Raw genomic sequence first — 18,776 nt, forward strand, 5'->3', positions numbered from 1 at the left:
TCTTTAGGCATTAGCCAGGTCACTTTGCGACATCCATATGCTAGGACAATCTAATATTGGCAAGGACGCTGAAGTCTGTGCAAAAATATTCGCAGGAAATGACGCGACCCCTTTATTTCCACTAAGTCTTACTCAGGGCTCCACCCATCCCATACGTACAGAAGTGCAAGGGAGTTGACAGGGAACCCCTCCCATCCCCAACACTGTCACTGCTGTTGATAGTGGCAGAGGAGAAGGTGATCAGATGCAGGGGAATGTTAGCTTTTATGCCTTCCTTCAGTGGTTTATGTCTCTCAAATAAATATGTGTCGTTCTGTGACCAAGATAGAGCAAAAAGCCTTTCCTTTAGAATGTGTTTGGATTGGAATCCCGCTGGCTTTGGTATTTTCTCACGAGGCTCCTTTTGGCTCTCCTAGTTCCACTGAATGAATCCCCAAGTGACCAGGTCTCAGTGGCTCCCCAGTGCCTTGAGTTGCAGCTTCAGGAAATGGGTACCTGTGACCATTTGTCACTAGAAGAAAACCCAGCATCTTAGAGATGTGTAGATGCCACTGTTCAGAAAACCATGGGATGTGGGGTAAGGAAGGAAGGGAGGAGGGCAAGCTATGGTTGCCCTTCTTTTGTTGGAAGAAGATGGGACCTCCTTAAGTGTAAAGTTCAAAGCAACTCTAAATGTTTTCTTTCTTTGTTCTCGCACTTCAAAAGAGCTTAGCAATGGTAGAATTGCAGCTTCTTTCACACAAGCAGAAGAGAGGTGTCAGGCTCATCCCAGGTAGAGCATAGCATGTGAGATGTCTTTTCGGTTTCCTGGGGACCAGCTCCTGTAGAAGGGAGTTTAATAGAGGAGTAGAGCTTGGTAGAACTGATATTAGCAGTGCTGGGGCTCTGTAGCTAGTGTGATCCATTCTAGTTAGCATGAGTAGGCAGGAATGGGTAGATCTCTATAAACTTCCCTCGCTTCCCCCGGATCCTGGAACTGGAATCAGTGCACTTTGGCATGGTAGCTCTCTGTAGCTGCAAAGCCTTGGAGAGGCTCACAGCTAGATGTTGGCCACCAGTCTTTTCAAAACCAGGGTGCTGAGCTCTTGCATGAGTAGTAATGCTGTGTGGTATGAATGGTTTATCTCTGGGACTGTCACATGCAGGCTCAGAAAAGGTTGAATGTTCTCAACTCAAAGTTAGAAAACTCATTGAGTCTGAATCCAAGGCTACCCCGGCTCCAAGTCTTCCACTGAGCAGTGGGATGGACAGGGTGCTGCCTGCAGTCCTCCTGGCCGCAGCCAAGCTTGTCTGGTCTTTTGATGCTCAGCTAGGATGTTTCCTGGTGCTTGCCATGCAGGTGTCAAAAGGCTGGAGAGCAGCTGGCATGGGCGGCCCACCTTGGAGAAAGAACGTGAGAAGCACTCGGCGCCCCCGCATCGAAGGGCCCAGAAGATCATGGTCCGATCCAGCAGTGACAGCAGCTACATGTCTGGGTCACCAGGGGGAAGTCCCTGCAGTGCAGGTGCGGAGCCACAGCCTTCTGAGGGGGAAGGCAGCACCCACAGCCCCAGCCTGCCCCCAGGGGAGGAGCAAGAGCCGTGTCCAGGGGTCCCATCCAGGCCACATCAGGAGAGCCCACCCCTTTCTGAGGGCTTGGAAAGAGACAGCCACCCACCACTGAAACTGAAGAAATCTTTTGAGATTTTGGTGAGAAAGCCGACATCCACCAAACCCAAGCCTCCACCCAGAAAATACTTTAAAAATGGCAGCGAGCCTCAGAAGAAACTGGAGGAGAAAGAGAAGGTCACAGACCCTTCTGGGCACACCTTGCCCACCTGCAGCCAGGTAGGAGGGTGTGCGCAGTGGGACCTGTGTCCCCTGCGACGTGCACAGCTGCCCCTGAGCATTAGATGTGTCTGCAGGTTTCCTGTACTCTGACATAGAGAAGCGCTCTCTTTAAGGCCACTGTGCAGAGGCGTATGAAGCTCCGCAGAACCAAAATGGAAGTTTCGGTTCTGCCAGCTGTTGGCAGTAACACTCATGGGTCATGTGGCTCACAGCACGGTGGATCTTCAGCAGGGTTACTCTGTGGTGGGGAGGCTGAGAGCAGGAATCTGAGATACTCTGCTTATCCAAGAAATCACCTGAGTGACCAAAAGAGAGGGAGAATGAGTGCCAGGGGGAATATGAGGTGTTCATGAGAAACTGGCCCCATTTCTCCCTGTTAACTTGGCTTCCAGTAGGTGGGGGAGACTGGGGAAACCACTTTGGGCTTTTTGAGTGGCTCCCTCTACAGGCTGTTGTGAGACTTACATCTTCCTTTCAGTATATAGCAGGCTTCAGCACCATGCCTTCTCTTGGAAGTGGTTGTTTCCCCATCACCCTGTCAAGAACTTCTTCCTCTAGCCTTTACTCTTCAAGGGTGGTGGGTAGATAGGAAGGCAGCTTCTGAAACCTAATCCCTTTTAACAAAGGACACTGTCTTAGTTAGGGTTTCTATGTCAGTGAAGAGACACCATGACCATGCAATGGCAACTCTTATAAAGGACAACATTTTATTGTAACTGGCTTACAATTTTAGAGGCTTAGTCTATTACTGTCATTGTGGAAAACATGGCACCGGGTAGGCAGACATGGTTCTGAGGGAGCTTTGACCTGCAGACAGAAAAGTAGACTGCCACACGAGGCATAGCTTGAGCATAGAAGACTTGAAAGCCCACCTCCACAGTGACACACTTCCTCCATCAAAGCCACACTTCCTAATAGTGCCATTCCCTATGTGCCAAGCATTTAAACACAGGACTCTATGAGAACGATTCCTACTCAAACCACCACGGGCATTATACTAAATATGTTCATGCATATTGGTTTAGTTTGTCCTCCCCAGGATCTGAGGGTGAGAATCCCAGTCACGCAGAAGAGGAACTTACTTAAGTTTGCATTGCTGAGGGGTACAGTGAGGGCTGCTATGGGTAAAGTAAGGCCTCTGGAAATCCCCTAGAAGAAGCCAAACTTCAGGTTGACAAGCTTCAGTGAGGTAGTTGGGGAAGGAAATTCTTGAGTTCCCTGGTGAAGACACAGTGAAGGAGGAGCCAAGTAATCAAACAGGAAGTACAGACTTTCAGGCAGTTGAAGAGGCGGGGACTGGTTAGCAACCAGGGAGTGTAGGCTGTCCTGTTGGATGTGCTTTCCTATCTCCCCGTTCAGCAAATGCTTCATTCGGGTCTGAGACTGACTGTAGAAGGAAAATCAGAAGGAGGATGGTGAAAGGGTAGACATTTTGCTTTCCTCCTGCAGGCCCAGGAAAGAAGAACAGGTGCCTTGATGAATTTCCTTGGCTTCCTGATTGGGTGGAGCCACATGTAGGCAGGGAGCATTGCCAAGTAAGACAGCCAGGGGAGGAAGCAGGTGTTCTGTAGGGAAGGCCAGGCAAGGAGCCAAGCTGTTTAAGAGAGCACCCAGACACATATAAACACATGTACGAGCAAGCATGTGTACACACTCTCTGACTCTCTGTCTCTGTCTGTCTTTCTGTCTGTCTCTCTCTTTCTCTCTGTCTCTCTGTCTCTGTCTCTGTCTCTGTCTCTGTCTCTCTCTCTCTCTCTCTCTCTCTCTCTCTCTCTCTTTCTCTCTCTCTTTCTGCTTTCTTGGTTCAGCATCCCACATCTTGAGCAATCTGTCTTGCCTTTAGCGTCCTTCCTTGTCCGCACTGGCAACATGGTCCACACTAACACAAAAGCCATTCTGTGGCTGCTCTTTTGTCCTCTCTGTATTGTCCCACGTGGCCAGCAGACCTTTGTGTAGCTTATTCACACAACCAACAGAGCATTGTTGTGCTGTCAGAGAGATCACAAAGACAGGATTCTAGTCTGACAGAAAACAGGAAGCAATTGACCTTCTGCATCATTCTTAACACATCCTTGGCCACTCCCACACCTTTCTCAACGGATCTTATTGCCTGTGGTTCCATGTTCAAAACCTCTTCTCTCTCCATTTTCTCCCTTTCCCCTTCTTTTCTCCTACCTTCTTCTCCTGTTTCTGTTTGTAGTCTTTTCTCTCTAGGGTCCCAAGACCCTTCTCAAGCAGATATGAATGACACGTTTCCCATTTCATGTAACTGAAGGCAACTCCTGTACCCAAATGACTTTCAAGATACTTCCCATGGACCTGAAGAGAGGATGCAACAGCACTGTTTGCTCTTCTACAGGATCCAGGCTCCATTCCCAGCACCTATAGAAAGGCTAATAATCACCTGTAACTCTGCTTCCTGTGGACCCGATGCCCACTCTGGCCTCTGCATGGGCTCTGTGGGCACTCGCACTCTCTCAAAATAACACTCACATTTGAGAAATTGATATCTTCTCAGTGTTTCCATCCCTCATCCTCTTGCCTTACCTCCTTGCTATTTCCTCATTCACCAAGTGCCAAGCCAGGAAACATTTTCCCCAGTAGAAATCAAATTAAGTTTGGGATTAAGTTTAAAGACCTTTCCCAAAGAGAATGCAACATCAGAGGTGTTGATTAGAAGGTAAAAGCTGAGGAGACAGCTAATTGGTAAAGGAGCTCCAAAGGACCATAAGGTTCTGAGCGCAGTCCAAGAACCCACATCAAAAACAACTGCAGGACCCAGCATAGAGAGGCAGAGGCAGGCAGATCCCTGGGGCTTGCTGCCAGTCTGCTTTGCCTCTTTGGGGCACTTGGGACCAGGGAGTGACCATCTCAAAACACAGGTAGATAGTTCCTGAGAAACAACACCCATATATTCACAGGAACAAGCCCACATGCATAGAAGTACATACATGAGGAAGAGAAAAGAGAAAAAGGAAGAGAAGAAAAGAATATCGATAAAATAAAATACTTCTCAACTCTAAAGAAAAATTAAATTAAAAACATTCAGAAAAAATTTTTTTCAGGAAAACAGATGAACTTAGAATGTATACTATTAGCCCAGGCTATACAGTCCCAAAAATAAAGCACATTTTAACATGAGAGTATGTTGGATCTAACCAATCCATGCGTTGGCTATGTATACATGTAAACACACGGACATGTGCTTTAAGTATCACACAGAGAAAGAGTAAGAAAAGCTGAGGAGAAGGGGACGAGGAAAGACTGAATACAGGGAATGAAAACAAGGTGGGAAGAGGATGGAAAGTTAAGTTTTTTTGGTGAACATGTATGCGATCATGGATTCTTTTGCTTTTGTTGGTAGGTAAGTACACTGAGAATATCTGACCCTGAAAATGCAAAATCTAATTTGAAGCTTCACGGCTTCCATTTCAAAGTCCAATTCCAACTGTATGTAAGTTGTATAGACTTTGGGTCTGGTTAATTTTAGAGCATGATTTTATTTTATTTCTCTATAAGTTTTTTAAAATTAAGTTCATTTTTAAAAAGAAAAGTAAGACAGACACACAGATATTGTCTTAGTTATATTTCTATTGTTGAAAAGAGACATCATGGCCAAGACAACTTTTAGAACAAAGAACATAAATTTATTGCGGATTTTTTCCTCTATGGAAAGGGCTGACACCTCAGAATTCTCCTTAAAACATCCCTGTGAGGAGCTGGACTGGGTACCAAGTATCCATCTACTCTTTAGGTAGAGTTACTACAAAGCCTGGGGGGGGAGCAGGGCCCAGAGGTACAGAGTCAGCAGAGGCCACGTTGAATCTCAGTAGCACAGGCTTGAGAGTCTCAATGCAGAGCTCAGTTGGTAGGGTGTTTTTCCTAGTAGAAAAGCCTGGCTTTGACTTCCAACACTATATAAAACAGTATGGCATTGCATGGCTTGAATCTGTGCCCTTGGGACATTCTTGACTACACAGAGAGCTTGAAGCTAGCTTAGGATGCATAAGACCTTGCCCCAACAAAATCGAAATTGGCACTGGCAAGAAGGCTCAGTGGGTAATGGTGCTTGCTGCCAAGCTTGACGATCTGAGTTCAATCCTCATGTGGTAGAAGGAAAGGAGTGATTCCTACACATTGTCCTCTGATACTCAGGTTTGTGCTGGGAGCACAATAAATAAACAAATGATTAATGTAATTTAAAGAACTTCAAACCAGTGAGGCAAGCCATGGACCTGCTTTTCTTCTGAGTGGGGTTAGATCTTAACTCAGACAACACTAGAAGACAGTTCCTTTGGCCCTGTGTACCTTCCTGGGTCAGATAGTTGGCCAACATGCTATTTTAAGCAAAGTTGTGCAAGCATATTTCTTATCCCCACCTCTTGTGCCATCACAGACAGCCCACTTTCCGTATCCATGGTGCATGGCCATGGTGGACACAACAGGTCCATGGAAGCCTAGGGACACCTGTAGCATCTAAGAGGAGGTCAGCTATACAGCAACATCCCAGGAGGGAAGAGACCCCTTTCTCATGGCTGCTGTGAATTTCCCTCTAAAGGTGTCTCAATACTCACTTTCAAGTCCTAATCAAAGAGTGCCTTGCCTTCTCGCAGCTGTAGACTACCGTTTTGACACAGTCTGGCTTCCTGTTTACACCACAGGAAACCAGAGAGCTGCTGCCACTGCTGCTACAGGAAGACACTGCAGGGAGAACCCCCTGCACCGCTGCTTGCTGCCCAGGACCTGCAGCCAGCACGCAGACTTCATCCTCCACAGAAGGAGAGCCAAGGAGGAGTGCCAGCCCAGGTGAGCCGCCATAGGGATCTTCCAGAAGGAAGATCTTTCTGGAGGAAGTTCTATGGATCAAGCAGGAGCTACAGTTTGATCTAAGGTCGGTGTTTTACATGGACACAGTGGACACAGCCTGTGACTGGGGTTGATGGACAGTGAGGTGTCCTAGGTGCAGGGCAACAGGACAGTGGAAATGTTCTTTAGAGTGATAGATACGCTTCCCAGTTGAAGCAGTGATTCAGGGGTGGTGGTGATGGTGGCAATGCACGGCATTCCTGAGGGTCTACATGGACGGTTACCCAAAGATTTCAATAGCTCAGCTCTCCTGAGTAGCTGCATTATATGGATGTCAGCAAGGCAGCAGGCTTCGTCCATTATGCCCAAATCTGAGAGTGCAGCATGGGAAAATCTGGAGCAGTGCTTGCTGATGGTCACTGTGGAGGAGGTGGGTAGAAATGGTGGGTCCAAGTGGTACTTTAGTAAATCCTGGTATCTTGGTTATGTAGCAGCTTACTAGAAAGAACAGAGGATTCCATTGTTAGCTGTGATTCTGGGCCATCAACTTTGCCTTTGTTGGCCCATTCACTAGGGAGCAAATATTAAAGGCCACAGAGAATCCTAATATGTGATTCACTGCAGCGAGCACACAGTGAGTGGTAGGTGTGTGAGGCTGTGCTTAGGAATGAAAGACCAAGGGGTGCCACAGACCCGTTCCTGACCTGAGGAGCTCCCAGTGTCACAAAGGAGTAAATAGGGAGGGTGCAGTCCATATTCCCCAAGTATGTGAATGCCTCTGGAGAGTTAAGAGAATGATCTAGACATTTCACCCAGGGACATGCCCCACCAAGGGAGACTCCACCTGACCACCCTCTCTTCTCTTAGTCACCGTATTGAGGCTACCTTGTTTGCAGAGGATTTGTCTGTAGAACCTTGGAACCTTAAATTCTTACCACATTAGCCCCTTATAGCTGAACATTTTGTGAGTGTAGAGAGAGGCTAAGAGGGTCAGACTGACTTGCGGAAGTCTCATTGTCACAAGTACCCACCCAGACCTTCATGATGCTACATGGGTCCTCTTTGGTATCAGCAGAGTTCTGCTTCCCTTGAGACTAGGCACTGTGACAGGACATAAGAGGAAGCAGTGTTCCTCAAAACAAGGGTGCATTCTCATATGAAGACTGTCCCTGCAACAAAGTCCAAGCAGCCTAGTTGTAAGTAGAGAAAGATGAGGCCTCATGGTGAACACAGAGAATGGCCCAGTGACTTCCCTCTTGACTGCTAGGGCTCATGCACCAACTTCCCTTGTTCCTCAAGAAGGAAGATGAGTGCAGAGTCCCCCCAGCCATGCAGGTAGATGTCGGCTTAATGTTATCTTGTTCTGAGAAAGCTTTGGCCATGCTGCCCCTTGGACATGGCAGCCTGAGAACATCATGGACATAAAGCCGGTGATGAAACTCCTTGTGGGGCTTACTACATCCCCATTGTCCAGGCCAGATAAATCAACTCAGAACTGAGAACTCAGAACTCAGTCCAACGTGTAGCCAAAGTTCAAAATCAATGCCACAGCTTTTCTCTCCCTGGAACAGGTTCATCACTCCTTTTAATTGAGAAAAACTTATTTTTCAAGCAGGCTGGTCAATGACCTGTGTCTCGGTAGACAGAGTTTCACACTCACATGACTTTGTGACTTCAAAAACAGGCAAGTCCATAAGTATGAGATATATGCCTAGGAAACAAGCGAGCCCCAGTAAACTGTATACACCCTACCCAGTGGGTATGCCCACTCTTCTTTTTGAACAGCATAGGTAGTCCAAATCAAATCTGGTGACCAACTTGAGATTTGTAGAGTGAAAGTTTAAAAGGCAAAAGAATTGCTTTCACTTTACTTTTGTTTTTTTTTTTTTTGTTTGTTTTTTTGTTTCTGTTTTTGGTTTTTTTTTTTTTTTGCTTTTTTTTTTTTTTTTTTTTTTGTTTTTTGTTTTTTTTTTTTTTTTTTCACTGTTTTTGCTCCTTGAATTTAGCAAGAAAATTCCCAACAGGGTATAATGCTCAGGTTTGGCTTTGTTTCTGCCTACCAGAGACTCCAGCATCCCCAGGAAAACACCCGCTGCTGAAGAGGCAGGCGCGGATGGACTATAGCTTTGACAGCACCACTGAAGACCCTTGGGTTAGAATTTCCGACTGCATCAAAAACCTATTTAGCCCTATCATGAGTGAGAACCATAGTCATATGCCACTACAGCCCAACGCCAGCCTTGGTGAAGAGGACAGGACACAGGGCCCAGAGGGGGGCCTGTCAAAAATGGACACTGCCAATGGTGCTCCCAGGATTTTCAAGTCAGCAGATGGCAGCACTGTGAAGAAGGGACCCCCAGTAGCCCCCAAAGCCAGCCTGGTTTTTTAGCAGAGCTTGAAAGGTCTGAGGAATCGTGTCCCAGACACCAGAAGAGCCCCGGAAGTAGCCTCAGCCATTCAGACAACACCAGTTTCTAGGGACGCCTCAGGGCCACAGTCTCAGGCCTCTTCCTCCTCCATCCGTCAGAGAATCAGCTCCTTTGAAAACTTTGGCTCCTCACAATTGCCAGATAGAGGAGTCCAGAGACTGAGCCTGCAGCCCAGCTCTGGGGAGACTACCAGACTTCCAGGAAAGCAAGATGAAGGACGGTTTTCTGGTCTCCCGGGTCAAGGGGCTAAAGTAACTGCTAAGCACAGGCAGACAGAGGTAGAGCCTCCATCTACAACCTTCCCTAACTCCTCAGAGGTCAGGGACCCAGGTATGTCTGAGTCTCCTCCCCCAGGTCAGCGACCCAACCTGAAAGCTTTGTCTCCAGACCCTCTCTTGAGACTGTTGACTACACAAACCGAGGACACTCAAGGACCAGGCTTCAAGATGCCAAGTCAGCGGGCACGGAGCTTCCCCCTGACCAGGACCCAGTCCTGCGAGACAAAGCTGCTGGATGAAAAGTCCAGCAAGCTCTACTCCATCAGCAGTCAGCTATCATCTGCTGTCATGAAATCCCTGCTATGCCTTCCATCTTCAGCCTCTTGTGGCCAGATCACGTGCATCCCCAAGGAGAGGGTGTCTCCAAAGTCACCTTGCAACAACAGCGCAGCTGCAGAAGGTTTTGGTGAAGCTGTGGCCTCCGACACAGGGTTTTCTCTCAAGTGAGTGTCTGCCCTGCTTGATCTCCACTGTCCCCATTCTTCTATTTTTACATTACATAGCATTTAAACATTTCTCAGACACACTAGTTAAACAAATCATTTTGTCTCATGTGTGTGTGTGTGTGTGTGTGTGTGTGTGTGTGTGTGTGTGTGTGTGTACACGTGCATTGGAGTTTTGTCTTCCATGTTAAGGAATAGTTTACGTAACAGCAGACTTTTGCTGGTAGAGAAGTGGGGGATTTGACCAGGCCCCTGGTAAGCTTCCCACAAAGATACAGAGGGCTAATGAAAGGTCTACTCTCAACTTAAGGAGCTCTGGGTGAGACCAGGAGATGCTCTCCAAGGAGAATCTGTTTTGCTCTTCACATGGGCCCAGGATCTGGCAGGAAATAGGACATTTAGTCCTATTTTAGCTCAGCCTCTGACTCTATGAGCAGAGTCCTGACTTGTACACCCTACTCCCTTTTTTGCTAGAGCCAGGGGGTGGGTGAGACCAGCTTCACATATGTGAGGGTCAGTAGGGGATCTGAGATCTTCTGCTGCAGGGATGGGTCTGGGTCTTCCCTCTTGAGTGAGCTGTGATTGATTTATTGTTTGTGCTGCTGGGAGTGGATATATCATATGCAACAACAGAGTTCCCGAATAGCTTGCAGCTAACAGAGCCTCTTGCAGGGTGGAATCAAAAAATCTTGTTTTTCATACTGTGTTATCTCTGCTTGTGAAAGCCTTTCAGAGCTGAGAGAATATTCAGAAGGTCTCACAGAACCTGGGGAAACCGAGGACAGGAACCACTGTTCGTCTCAGGCCGGTCAGTCAGTTATCTCCTTGCTGAGTGCAGAAGAACTGAAAAAACTCATCGAGGAAGTGAGAGTTCTAGACGAGGCGACACTGAAGGTACGTTTCCTGGGTGCACATCTGCGGTGACAAGCTGTCATCTTAGCTGAGCCAGAGGGGAAGTAGCTAAAGAAGTTCATGGGCCTTAAGGTTTGTTATGGTGCTGGCTGACATCAGGTCAGGTTTTGTCCTGTCAGTGATAGAGGAGCACCATGTCACTCGACACAGCAAGTATTAACACCTGATCTTACCTGAGATGGGTCGTGTGTGTGTGTGTGTGTGTGTGTGTGTGAGTGCGAGCGAGCGAGCGAGCGAGCGAGCGAGAGAGAGAAACATGGGCAGACCTTCTGTCTTGGCTTCTTTTGCCATTTTATGGATGAGAAGAGGTCCATGGTCACAGAAGCAGGGTGCTCTTTCTCTAAGTTCAAGCCCAGTGCTATGTCAACATCCCATGGGCTGCTGACCTGGCATTAGTGTCCAGAGAGAAACCGTATGGTGTAGCACTGTCATTGGTAAACTGAAGTAAGTTCTCTCCTTGAAGCATTTATTGTTTCCTATGCACACCTCAAGGTGTGCTCAGGAGGGCCTGTGTGCCTCAGCCACATCGTCCTGAAAGCTCCACTCCCCATGTAGCTGCTGAGCACAGCCAATGAGCACAGCCAATGGTGTGGAGAGAGTAGATGGCCCAGCCAGAGCTGGAGCTAGCCGTCAGGAGGTGGCCATGTGGATCTCACTTCCTGGAAGCTTCTTAGGCTCCATACCTGTACTCACACTGGGATAATAAAAAGTGGGAAGGAAGGACTCTTTATCGAAAGAGTCACTGCCCTTCCAAGGTCAAAGGTGTGGTGGTTAAGTCTGAGAAACCCAGGATGACTCGGGGTTGTGGTTTCTCCTCCCAGGATCTCACTAGTCACTTGTAGCCTGCACTAGCCATCAGTCCCCAAGCCCGAGTCAATAAAAATAAAATGCTGGAAGGAAAACTTCAGGCTCAGAACTGCCTATCTAAAGTGTCAGTAGAAGACTTTGTTTCTAGTAGGGCAACCACCCACAGTACAAACAAAAAACAAAACACATACATACATAATACATACACACACATACACACACACAGATAATCCAAACAAACAAAACCCAAAACCAATCAACCAACCAAACAACACACACACACACACACACACACACACACACACACACACACACTACAACTCCGAATAATCTGATATATGTGGGCCAGTGTGGGTTGATGAGACCTTTACACTCTGGTCCCTCCTCTGATCTGGGAACTCCACATTAAGAGATTGCAGAAGACCTGCAAGTTAGGGACTCTGGTAGCCCACAGACAATGAACTGCTTTGTCATGTTTTGATTTCCTAGTGCCAGATACAAACTAGTGGCCCAAGAGCTATGGGCCTGAAAATAAAATTTACTTGATCTTTTAAAGTGCTTGGATATCATAAGCCCTGATAATTGAGTGTTTTGTTTAAAAGGAATAAGCTAGTAGTGCTGGGACTGCCTTCCTCTGAGGTGTGTTTGGCCCACCCTCTTTGTGTCTGTCACTCATGCCTGTCTATCTTGTCCATGTATGTGACCTGAATGGCTCTGTGGGCACTGGAACTCCAGGATCCAGCTCGAGACTAGAATGGGAGCCTCTGCCTCTGGTTAGTGTAGGAAAGTTGTCCTGGCTCCTGACTGGGAGTGTCTGTTTGTGTCTGTGTGCCTGTTTTACATTTGGGCGTGCCATGTATGACAGAACAAGATGCCAAGGGCCCTTTACTGCCGCTCTGCCTGTGGAAGAAGGAGCAGCCAGCTCCTGTGAAACAGCACTGGGAGGCTGACCCAAATCCTACCGCCTGTCCTTGTCTTGAAAAGCACAGCAAAGCAGTCTCTTCTGGCCTGCAGGGCTCTCTAGCTGACTTTGCACTGTGCAGCCCAGTCTGTCGGAGGTGGGTGTGAACGGGTGAGTAGGAGCAGGAGAGAGCTGAGCTTGCTGTTTTACATACATTTGTTTACTCTCCTCAGCTTCCAGTAACTTCTGTGGATGAAACCAAAGTCTGAGGAGGTGGTAGTACTGGCCCAGCTGGTGTTTAATAAAACAAACCAGTGTTGTGTTAAAGCATGTGCTCGACTGTTCGTGCTGCTGCAGCACTGTGTTTGTGAATGTATGTATTTTCATCCACAGCAATTAGACAGCATTCACGTCACCGTCTTACACAAGGAAGAAGGTACCGGGCTTGGATTCAGCTTGGCAGGAGGGGCAGATCTAGAAAACAAGGTGATCACGGTGAGTGGTCCAGGGATGGGCATGTCAGAACCAGAGTGGGTTGCTGGGGGACAGAAGACTTGCCTGGAAGGATGTTTTAGGGGGACGAGGGGTACACCAGGCCACTGGGGAGGGGTAAAGACAAAAGGTTTAAAGGACAGTTATTGTGACCATCCTTCTCAAGAGGCATACTATGGGCTCCTCTCTGCTCTGTATTTAACCCTCAGTATTATATGCCTTTAACAAAGAAGGTTGCTGTGCACCCAGAACGGCCTCAGCACACCAAACAGGAAACACACATGGAGTATCAAAAAATATTGTGTATATGTGCACACATGCACACATGTGTGTGCACACATGCTCTACACATAACATCTGAACGGGAAGTTTGCACAGCTTACAACCCTAATCTCTGTATTTTTGAAAATATGTAGAGCTTACATTAAAGTGGAGATCAGAATCAGGAGATAACTCAGTCAATAAAGCACTTGCCTTGCAAGCATGAGAAATTCAGTTTGATGCCTAGAATTCATTTTCAAGCAAAGCTGAGCATAGGAGTGCATCTGTAATCCTAGCGCTACGGAAGCAAAGACAGGCAGATTCCCAGGGTTCACACTCTGGCTATGATTTAAATTTCCAAAGGAAACCATGTGATATTGTACCAAAGTTGTCCCCGATTCATATGTATGTGCACACTCAAGTGTATGCACACATGTGTGTGTTCCCAGGAACAAGTATGTGCACATGCACACGGAAGCCATAGGACAACCTCAGCTGTCACAGTTTAGGCACCATTCCTTTGTTTAAGACATGGCCTCTCACTAGCCTAGAACTTGCCAAGTAGGTTAGGATGGCTACGTGGGTGGCATGGATCTGGGAATCAAACTCAGGCCTCCAGGTGTGGTGGCAAAGCACCTTTACTCACTGAGCTGTCTTTCGGGCTGTAAAATAGATTTTTAAATACTGCAAACCATGCAGAAAAGAGAAAGGGACCATCTAAGAGTAAGGATGTCTAGACAGCCTAGGATAGTGTATCTCAAGTACTTCCTGTAGAGAATGGGACATGAACATCCATTCGGAAGGGATAAGCTCTCCTGAAATGCACTTGTAGAGTCTCCATGTTTTACATTACTCAGAAACCAAGATGTAAGTTGACACTGTAGGGTTGCTAGCATCTTTAAACAATGAACATTTTTGGAACTTTTCCTTAAAATTTGGGTGTCACCAAATTTCTTTGATCTTAGAAACCCATTCTCATAAATATCTCTCAATAAGCCCTAGATTCAGTTTTTCCAGGAAACCATTCTCAAAAATGTTCTCTGGAGTAGGTCAAGCAGAAGACGTTCCCTGGGAATGGATGCAGTTGTCGGGTCAGTCAGGGGTATTGTGTGAGAAGAGTGCTGAGTCCTCACTGGTCATACTATTGGTGGTCCCTGCCCTGACTAGAGAAGGAAAGGGAAGAATGCTGGCTCAGTCCAGTTGCTCTGCCCTGAGATATAGTCAGTCTGTGGTGTCTTTGGCCTAACTTCCTCTGGGGGTCAGTTGGATACCTGGCTCAGAGGCCTCTGCCTGCACCATAAAAGGGTCTGATTTGCGTGGTTTGTGGCTCCTGACTCCTTTGGCTTGTTCAGGTTCACAGAGTGTTTCCAAATGGACTGGCTTCCCAGGAAGGCACAATTCAGAAAGGCAATGAGGTTCTTTCCATCAATGGCAAATCTCTCAAGGGCGCTACCCACAATGATGCCCTAGCTATCCTTCGCCAAGCTCGGGACCCAAGGCAAGCTGTGATTGTCACCAGGAAAGCAATTGTGGAGGCCACTCATGACCTGAACTCCTCTACTGACTCTGCAGCATCAGCTTCAGTAGCCAGTGGCATTTCTGTAGAATCTGGTAAGTTTTCCCAGTGCAGTGGGGGCTGGTGTGGGGAGAGGCTCCTTTTGAGCCACACTCTGTCTTTGGCCATTTAGATGTATACTTGGTGGCACTGTGTGGTAATGGGTGGCCCCAACATCACACCTGCCTAGCGTGCTTGGTGTGCTGCAGAGATGTTAGTGTGAGTGTGTGTGTGTGTGTGTGTGTGTGTGTGTGTGTGTGTGTGTGTGTGTGTGTGTGTAGTTAAGCATCAGTCTGGGCAACAGGGCCTGAGAGAAGAGTACATCACTGACCAAGACCATGTTTTCCTTTGCAGTGGAGGCCACTGTCTGCACAGTGACTCTGGAGAAGACCTCTGCAGGGCTGGGCTTCAGCCTGGAAGGAGGAAAGGGCTCCCTGCATGGTGACAAGCCTCTTACCATAAATAGGATTTTCAAAGGTAGGCTCCTTTGTCCCCCACCCCCCGTATATTCTCTCCAGTTGTGATGATGCAGCAAACACCCCCAAACCCAGAACTCCTGAGAACCTTTTTGACCATGGTGGGTTCCCATACTCTCTTGAGTCACGTGTTGACTACTATGTGTTCAGTTCTGCTTTTGTGACCTAGTGCCTCTTTACAAGCCTACCTTAACTTCTCTTTTTGTTGGGTCCTCTCCCATGACCCAGCTCTGGGCTTGCTTCAGCTTGGCAGGACCAAGGTTAGGAAGAGGCATGTAAAGCTTGAGACAGAGTTGAGATGCACCAAAATATGCACTGAGAGAGATCAATACTATTCCCATGCAGTGTACTTAAAAATTATACAGCTGCGATAGCACTGAGGCAAAGACAAGACAATCAGGAGTTCAAAGTCACCCTTGGCTATACGATGAAGTCAGTCAATAGTCATCCTGAGTTATATGAGTGAGTCTGTCTCAAATAAACCAAATAATTCATGATGTATAAGATTTCAATGTTTTGAGTAAAGCCAGAGACTGGCACTTGTCTGATAGCCTGGTTAGATTTACTCTAGCCCTGGATTCATTGATTCTTGTGTTTATTTTCCATTTGATGTCTTATCCATCATGGAATGGGCTGCCCGATAATCTAACCCATGAGTCAGCTGGATATGGATTTCCCTGAGAAAATGATGAATGCCTTGTAGCTATGATGCAAAAATATCTGTAACACCTTGCTACTTCTTAGTTGGAAGCCTTGGGCACACAGCTCAAATATAAGACCTGGGTCCGAATGATAAGTTTGCCAGGCACAGTGGCCTATTGTTTGCCCATGTGCAACACATGGGAATGAGCCTCCAGTCATAGGCAGGTGTGGTGCCATGGGATGTGGATGCCAGAGCCTGTAAGACAGAGTCCAAACTTAGATCCTCTGAGTAGCCACTTTCAGGCTCCGAGTAAGGTTCTCTATCTTTGGTTTCCATGCTTGTGAAAACAGAATCTATTGTTGTGTACCCCAAAGAATGCTGCCATGCGTGCAGAACACCAGCACAATGCCCACTGCATCGCTCAGCATCCCTAACTATATTTTCATTATTATTCTGTATTTATTCACGATTGGTTAAAGCCAGGGGGTCAGAATGGTGTATGTGTGTGTGTGTGTGGTGGGGTTCCCCTTCAATGTAAACAGTAGAAGACAACCTTGTGATTTCTGTATGCATCTTTGACTGAGTAGGCACCATGCAGGGTTACGCCTTTCCGAGTGGATACAGAGTTCTTCCCAGGCTGTTTGAAGCCAAAAGCCCTGTGAAGATTGCTTCACAAATGTCTCAGCAGTCACACCCCTTCCCACCATTGCTGATGATGTTACCAGAAGCAGGTTGTCAATATGAACCAGGGAGACAATTGGGAGGTTTAGGGAGGACATGACCCCAGGGGTTCTCTAGGAATGGTAGAAGTCTCTAACTAGGTTCTGGCTTAGCACTGCCTCACTTAAAAATAGCATGAGTTGTCTACTGTAGCTTTCTATGCCCCAGAGAGCTAAGCCTGGTGGCTGAGCTCTGTGCTACCCTGATGTGAAATGTCTCACTTAAGAATCCCTCACAAGCTCCCAAAGATAGGTGTGCTATCCACTTGTAAGCTTTCCTGGCTCCCCAGAAAGTGTCATTTACTGTTCCTGTTACCCACAAAGCCCAAGATCACCTATCGCCTTCTCCTTCTTTATAGGAACAGAACAAGGTGATGCGGTCCAGCCAGGGGATGAGATCTTGCAGCTCGCTGGCACTGCTGTGCAAGGTCTTACACGGTTTGAAGCCTGGAATGTCATCAAGGCATTACCTGATGGACCTGTCACTGTAGTCATCAGAAGGAACGGCGTCGAGGGCAAGCAGACGACAGCTTCTGCAGACTCATAGACAGGGTGCCAATGCTAGGACAAAGCGGGAGCACCAAGCTCCAGTAATTGCTGATTCTCAGGGTCTCTGCTGCCCACCTCACCCAGGCTGGGGAAAGCCCAGGTGCGCTTCTGGTAGCTGCTGCTCAGGTTTGGACCTTCGGGCACACTGCCCATCAAGAGGGTTGTTCCAAATATCAGGAGTCACACAGAGGTGGCTGATACAAACCTTCCACTGTACAGAGACAGCTTAGTGATAATATTCTGGTGCCGTAATAAAGTGGTTGTACTGCAGCTTGCCATGAACCAAATGGCCTGGTTTGAAAAATCACCTTGGGACTACGAAAGCCATCCCATGGAAACATCTTTTCTTCTCTCATGAACCTCATGTCTCAGAGGGGAGTTCCTCAGAAGTCAAGGCTGGGATGGGATCCTATGAAGGGTCACTGCTTGTACCTCTCCTCAGAGGTGCTGGGTGATGACCGGGAAAGTCTCCTCATGACTGGTGCTTCTGCACCATGCTGATACTGTATCAAGCTGCCCGGGCACACCACAGCCAGATGGGGGTGCATCTTTTGAATGTCCTGCTTTTGAAGACTCATAACATTGCTTCTGCTGTACGCCTGCCGAGAGCAGGCAAAAACCTGCCTAGGTTTAAGGAAAGGGGATATCTGTGAGATGCAGAACACCTTCAAACACTTACAAGACTGGCTTTGGTTGGGTTGAGATCCTAGGAGTGGAACCGGAAGACAGAGGAGTGCAGCGTGAGTTAAGGTGTGGACAGGATACGTCTACAGGACGAACCAGCATGGGTACAAGCTTAAAATAAATTACCAATGTCCTCTCTGTCTCGTGTCAGGCACTCTGTCTGCTTGATATTAAATGATAGTCATCTGTGATCACAGCCACTTCACCAATGGCGGTCCGGCGCCAGTGTACTGGAGGGTACTGAACCTCAGAACCATACACAGCTTGTCTGGCTAGGATGTGGTAGGGTAGAGATTTTGTCATTCCTTCTGTGACATGAGCAGGCCCAGGAGCTTTAAAACATGGCACATTAGGGAATAAAAACAAACAAGCACCCGCCTTGCGTTGTTTGTAGCATGTGCATGGCCAGTATAATATTTTGCTTTGGTCATTTCTCAACAGCTGATAGGCAAGCTCAGGGCAACCCAGTGTCATTCTTGATTATCCAGAGCAAGTATAGTTTTACCAGGTCTGGGCCAGGGGTTCAGATCCTCATCTCCAGTCATTCCATGAAGTACAGATGATGTGGGAAGGTCTAGCAAGGATCACAGAGAAAACACCGAGCCCATTTATTTCAGGGCATCGCCCATGAATGCTTGCTAACATAACTTGCTGGCTTCTCTAGAATTGGAAGCCAGAAATATTTGCTGGAAGTGGATTCAGAAACCCCAGCTGGATCCTCTCTTCAGGTAAAGCCCTTCAGTGACTTTTGCACAGCTTGGCCTCACTTACTGTGAAAAATGATTGCGTGTTACTAGAGCTGGTATGCATACTTCTCCAGTCCACTCTGAATTCTGTCCTATAGCAGACCAGTAGATGAGGAACTCAAGGTACTATTTATAGCAATCTATTAGATTTAATAGAAGGAACATTTGATCTAACAGTAAAAGGGAGACAGCTTGCTATGCAAGCATGGTGACCCAAACTTAATCCCCAGAGACAAGAAGAAAAA

The 18,776-nt window shown here is 47.3% G+C and overlaps 1 protein-coding gene across 1 annotated transcript in view; it reads left to right on the forward strand.

Moving 5' to 3' along the window:
* The window catches only part of Il16 (interleukin 16), a 79,291-nt gene extending 61,133 nt beyond the window's left edge, over positions 1 to 18,158 (forward strand). Inside the window, 8 exon segments of the mRNA XM_032893295.1 lie at positions 1,340 to 1,827; positions 6,492 to 6,636; positions 8,700 to 9,786; positions 10,512 to 10,680; positions 12,800 to 12,901; positions 14,512 to 14,770; positions 15,069 to 15,191; positions 16,912 to 18,158. Of these exon segments, the coding sequence (XP_032749186.1) occupies positions 1,340 to 1,827; positions 6,492 to 6,636; positions 8,700 to 9,786; positions 10,512 to 10,680; positions 12,800 to 12,901; positions 14,512 to 14,770; positions 15,069 to 15,191; positions 16,912 to 17,099 (2,561 nt within the window). The 3' untranslated portion in view covers positions 17,100 to 18,158.
* The last annotated feature ends 618 nt before the right edge of the window (positions 18,159 to 18,776 follow it).

Source organism: Rattus rattus, chromosome 2, assembly GCF_011064425.1.
Source record: "Rattus rattus isolate New Zealand chromosome 2, Rrattus_CSIRO_v1, whole genome shotgun sequence".
NCBI lineage: Eukaryota > Metazoa > Chordata > Mammalia > Rodentia > Muridae > Rattus > Rattus rattus.